The following is a 5822-nucleotide window of genomic DNA, read 5'->3' as shown; positions in this document are numbered from 1 at the left end:
AGAGTCCTCTAGACAACAGTAACTGCATGTGCAAAGGCCTGGAGTAAGAAAATATAGCCAGGTAGTGATGCTGTGAATGGTTCAATGAGGCTAGAACTCAAGGTGCAAAGAGTGTAGTGGCCACAAATCACCAGCATCCTCCAAAAGCCAGGCTCACCTCCACATCCTCAGAAGCACCTCTCTCCCCAGGTCTGAGAAGAACGGTGCCTGGACAGGAGTGGACGCTCTCTGTACCTACCAGCAGCCCCCCAGTGGTCCTGGCCTACATGCCAGGAAGGTGTTCCATGAGCTGAGTTGGCAGACCCATGGCATCACCCAACTGGGCCCTTACACACTGGACAAGGACAGCCTCTACCTCAATGGTGAGTGACTCCTATTCCCACCTCCCTGGGCCCACCCTCTCCTCCCAGGAGGGCCTCTGTTTACTGGTTGTCCAGGGAAAGACTTGGAACAAAGTCAAGTGTAAATCCTGGCTCCACAATTGACCTCCCACAGCCACCTGCAAGGCTAGTCTTATATTAATCTCATTTTACAGATGAAGAAACAGAGGCTCAAAAATGTTACTTGCCCAAATGAGTATAGCTTAGGGGTGATAAGCTGAGGTATGAACTGCACTTGTTAGAATCCAAAGCCTTGATCCCCTCAACAAGATTAGCTCATAGAAGATTCTTCTTGAAGAAGCCCCAGGAAAAGAGATTTCCATCTGTCTCCCCTCCTTACTTCCAATGGACTTCTCTCCTGAGTGGGCCCCTATGACAGGAAGGCAGACAGGCACTCTGAACATCTAGAAAGTCTAAGCTGCAGACATGCATCATCTGCCTAGAACCTGGGAAGGGACAATGTTCTACAAGGCAGAGCAAGGCCATGGGGAAGTTGATCAGAATAACTCTCTTCCCTGTCCCTCCATCCCCAACCTGGGAATAATGCTTGGCACTCACACTCCTATTTGCTGCTCTTTTCACCATTGCCCCTAAAGTGGGATGGAGGATGTGGTCATTGAAAAAAAACAAAACCCATTGCCATCAGGTCAATTTTGACTCATAGCGACCTTATAGGACACAGTAGAATTGTACTGGAGGGTTTCCAAGTCTGTAATCTTTTCAGAAACTGAATGCCACATCTTTCTCATGTGGAACGGCTGGTGGGTTCAGACTGCTAACCTTTCAGTGAGCAGCTGAACACTTTAACGACTACAACACCAGGCCTTCTAAACCATTGCCATCCAGTCCATTCCAACTCATAGTGACCCTGGACCAGAACTGCCTCATAAGATTTCCAAGGTTGTAAATCTTCATGGAAGCAGACTACCACATCTTTCTCCCATGGAGTGGTTGGTGGGTTCAAACCAACCTTAAAGTTAGCAGCCAGGTGCTTAACCACTATGCCACCAGGGTTCCTAGTGGCCTTTATTACTCCCATTTTAGAAAAGGGAGACACTGACGCCCGGGGAGGTGAAGGGTTCTGCTCGTACCTACTGTAGGTTTATAGCCAGTCTGTGTCTTCGTGTTCTGTGTCCACACCTGTTCCATTGGCTTCAGCCACTGCAGGGGCTGTTGAGGATTTGCCCCCTTGGAAGGTGCACAATGTATATGCATCATTTTGTGCATCCATTCAGCAGTTGCCAAGCATCTACTAAAAGCCTGGCCTTGTGTCTGTCACCAGGGATAGAGATAAGTCAGATGTGTGTCCTATCTTAATACAAGCTTCAATGGGATAAGAACTTTTTTGCTCAGTGCTATATTCCCCAAATGTAAATGGAGGCTGGCACCTAAAAAAAAAACAAGCAGTTACCATCAAGTCAATTCCAACACCTTCTGGCAACCCCATATGTATCAGAGCAAAACTGTGGTCCATAGGGTTTCCAGAAGCAGAATGCCAGGCCTTTCTTTGGAGGTGCCTCTGGGCGGACTTGAACCACCAAACTTTTAGTTAGCAGCTGATCACTGACTGTTTGTGCCATCCAGGAACTGCTGGTAATGAATAGGTCAATAAATATTCAATGAAAGGAAGGATAGATTGGAGGGAAGGGTAGAAGAGGGAAAAGGCAGGTGGAGGGGTGGATAGATAGTTAGGAGATAGACATGAGAATGCAAGAGCCTCTTCCTGTGGGCATACTAGAGAACCAGGGAGAGAAAAGGTGGTTCTGAGGGATTGAGAAAACCTTTATAGAGGAGGTGACATTTAAACCGGATTTTAGAAAATGCATAGAAGCTTTCCAGGTACACAGAGAAAAGGAAATCCAGCAAAGGACCCACGTGGACAAAGGCACAGATGTATCCAGGACTGTCCTGCCACCTCCTCTTACGTGTGATGTTTTGTTTCCAGGTTATAACGAACGTGGTCCAGCTGAGCCTCCTACAAGTACGTACCCTTGCATCCAGTGCCCATGTCAGATTTTGAGTCCTGGACCAATTGTCTCTCCTCACTCATGAGGGAGTCTGCCCCTGTCAACCTGCTCACTGGGCCAACTCACAGAGCAAAACTGTCAAGCCAAGGTCTGAGGTCCAGGGTTGCCAAAAAAAGCACAACTTACACAGGCATTGGGTGGAACAACTCTTTATTCACAAAAGTAAGAGACAAAGCAAGGTTAGTTTCAATAGCAACATCAGTGTCCCATGGCCAGTGAGTCACTTCCTGCAGCTGATGCAGGCCTGATGGTCTGCACACACACCCCTTGTGCCACAGGTGAGAGACTTTGTTCCCTCTCCACCAAGAACAGATATAGATGTATTTGGCCAGATGCCAAATGCTGTACGCGCATGAGCAGAACAAAGAGAGTACTGTGTACCCAGAGCAGGAAGTGAGGATTCCTGACAAGGAGAAGTAACTGGGAGAGCAACTCAGTCCCCAGCCTTCATTATCAGGGACTGTGCTGGGCCCAAGGATGCTGATTAGGCAGCCTAGGTGAGAGACATAGAGACTGCAGCAAACTGTCCTCCCAATAGGCCCAAACTTAGGTAGGTCTCTCCTGAGTGGGGCCAAGCCCTCAGTGGGTGGAAGAAGGCTGGGTCCTTGACCTCTTCTGGGCCTAAACCATGGTGTTGACGTTCAGAAGTTTCCACACCCCCTAGGTTGGAGGAAAATATTTGGCACATGCATTCCGTACAGGTTTAGGGGCTGAGGTCAGATGATGACCTTGTATTTCATGCCTCTTGCTAACAGGAGCCCAAATAGGGGCGTCAATGTCAATCTGAAAACTCTGGCAGCTGCTCAAGTGGCTTTGACCAAATTGAACTATTTACTCATCCAGTGCCCCAATCATCTATCTTTCTACCCATCCATTCTTCCATCCTTCAGTCATCTCTCCTCTCAGCACCCATCCTCCCATTCATCCATCTGTCCTTCTATCCCTTCCTTCCATCTCTAACATTTCTTCCTTTTTATTCTTTCAACCCTCCATTTGCCTATCCTTCTCTCTGTCCATTCATCTTTCTGTCAGTTCTTCTGTCCATTCATCCATCTGTCCTCTTTGTTCAGCCTTTCTCTGGCTTATTTACTCTTGATCTCATTTGCATGCTCTTAATTCATTTGCATGCTTTCTTGGCCCTTCACTCACAGTCACTCTTCCCTTGTATTTCTGGTACATCTGTGAATGGTTGTTCTGGCTTGGACTACTAAAGCCCAGGTGAGCCCCTACTCTCTGTGGGGGGGGCTCCATTCCTCCCTGATAACTGTCCTTTTCACAGCTCCTGAGCTGGCCACCACAATCCTGCCCCCTTCATCAGCACCTGTACAGCCAGAAGCCACCACAGGTATCTGGGGTCCCCATTTCACTCTGAGGGAAGCTCTCTAGTCACATACCTCCACCACTTGTCAGGCTGTGAAGAGTTTCAAGTCAGGGTGATTATTCTGATCACAAAGATTAGGCCAGCAATTCAATAGGCTGCCTTCCCTCAAGGAGCTCCTGATCTTGTGAGAGAAACAGACCACTAAAATACAGTGTGGGGTCTTTTGGGGAGAAGCACCTGGTATGATTTAGGGGAGGAGGAGGAAGCTTATGAAGAAAGTTTCACTTGAACCGAGTCTGTAAGGGTTGGTAGAAGTGATCTAGGCAAATAGCACTTGAAGGATGGCTCTGTCAGACAATTGCATGACCACTGGCTCAGAGTCCTGAAACAACATCCTGTATGGGGAGCATTGAGAGAACTTGATTTGCATGGGCACTGGGAGTCAGCAGGAGCTACATTAGGAAGGCCCTTGAAGACCAGGTCAAGAAGCATGGACTTAACAGTGAAGGCCATACAGAGCAATGGGCAGTACTAGAGCAGAGGTGGCCCTTTCATTTCAGAAAGATTCTTAAGTGTTCAGTGTTTCTTCAGACAAGGAGCCTAATGAGACTTTAGGGGTGCTGAGAAGATAAGATGTGAGCTGGGACAGGAATGGAGAGAAGGGATGTATGAGAGAAACATTCATCAAATGAAATTGTTGTTACTTGGACATGAAAAACAGGGACGAGCTGGGGATCTATGTAGGTTCTGACATGGGTCACCCTGGGGTGGGTGGCGGTGGCAACAGGAGAGAAGACAATGGGTTATAATGAGTGCAGGGCTGCAATCTTGTCACAGGTCAGCTCTCAGGGATGGACATTTCTCCCCCTCCCTGCAGCTACAGACCACACCCTGAAGACCCTCACACTCAACTTCACCATCTCCAACCTCCGCTATTCACCAGACATGGGCAACCCTAGTTCTGCCACATTCAACTCCACGGAGAGGGTCCTCCAGCACCTGGTGAGATGCGGATTACAGTACCTCCTAATGGGGTGAACTCTGCCCAGCCTCTCCCCAATGAGGGAAATAGTGGTTCAGTGGTAGAATGCTCACCTTCCATGCAGGAAACCTGGGCTCAGTTCCTGGCCAGTGCCCCTCACGTGCAGCCACCACTGTCTGTCAGAGTAAGCTTGTGTGTGGCTATGATGCTGAGTAGGTTTCAGTGGAGCTTTCAGACTCAACAGTCTAGGAAGAAAGGCCTGATACATCTACTTCTGAAAATCAGCCAGTGACAACCCTACGGATTGCAACAGTTCAGTCTGCTATAGATCATGGGGATGGCGCAGGACTGGGCAGCATTTCCTTCTGCTGGACATGGGGTCACTGAATTGGGGCCTGACTTAATGGCAGCTAACATCAACAGCATCCCCTTCCCAAACTACGGTGCCTCCTGCTTACCTTCCAACCTCTGCCTCCCCAGCTCACACCCTTGTTGCAGAACAGCAGCCTGGGCCCCTTCTACTCAGCTTGTAGACTGATCTCCCTCAGGTAAGACTTCTTCCTGGCCATTTACCTGTACTGACCACCCCTTTTTGGGACTGCTCCTTTCTCAGTTTGCCCACTCCTCCCACTTGCTCCATTCTCTTTCTGGTTCTCCCACAAGAGGTCTGAGGACCTCTCCTGAGAGTCCCACATCCCTTCCTTCCCAGGCCTGAGAAGAACAGGACAGCAACCAGAGTGGACACCATTTGCAGCTATCACCCTGGTCCTGTGGGTCATAGCCTGGACAGAGAGCGGCTATACTGGGAGCTGAGCCAGCTAACCCAAGGCATCACTCAACTGGGTATCTACACCCTGGACAGAGGCAGCCTCTCTGTCAATGGTGAGTGCTTGTGGTAAACTTGGACTTAGAGTGACCATTACTGGTCCTTGTTCTATAGTTTTTCCTCTCCAAAATGTCATCCCCAGGCCTAATTGGAGGTCACCCCTCCCCAAACCACCATGGGTAGGGTATCATTATTTCAGGTAAATGCCATAGCATTCTTTGACCAAATTAATGCAACAGATTTTCATTCAAAATCAAAAAGTCTGAACCATATAATTCTCTGAGAC

The 5822-nt window shown here is 48.7% G+C and overlaps 1 protein-coding gene across 1 annotated transcript in view; it reads left to right on the top strand.

Moving 5' to 3' along the window:
• The window catches only part of MUC16 (mucin 16, cell surface associated), a 126354-nt gene that overhangs the window by 93092 nt on the left and 27440 nt on the right, over positions 1 to 5822 (top strand). The window contains exons 54-59 of the mRNA XM_042782675.1: positions 190 to 362; positions 2326 to 2361; positions 3687 to 3752; positions 4606 to 4730; positions 5191 to 5258; positions 5420 to 5592. Coding sequence (XP_042638609.1) covers positions 190 to 362; positions 2326 to 2361; positions 3687 to 3752; positions 4606 to 4730; positions 5191 to 5258; positions 5420 to 5592 — 641 coding nt within the window. The remainder of the gene's footprint in view (positions 1 to 189; positions 363 to 2325; positions 2362 to 3686; positions 3753 to 4605; positions 4731 to 5190; positions 5259 to 5419; positions 5593 to 5822) is intronic.

The sequence above is a fragment of the Orycteropus afer genome, unplaced genomic scaffold (genome assembly GCF_000298275.1).
Source record: "Orycteropus afer afer isolate SDZICR_OR568_19922 unplaced genomic scaffold, OryAfe1.0 scaffold00405, whole genome shotgun sequence".
Lineage (NCBI taxonomy): Eukaryota > Metazoa > Chordata > Mammalia > Tubulidentata > Orycteropodidae > Orycteropus > Orycteropus afer.
The sequence above is the reverse complement of the archived record's forward strand: the minus strand, read 5'-3'. Positions and strand labels throughout refer to the sequence as shown.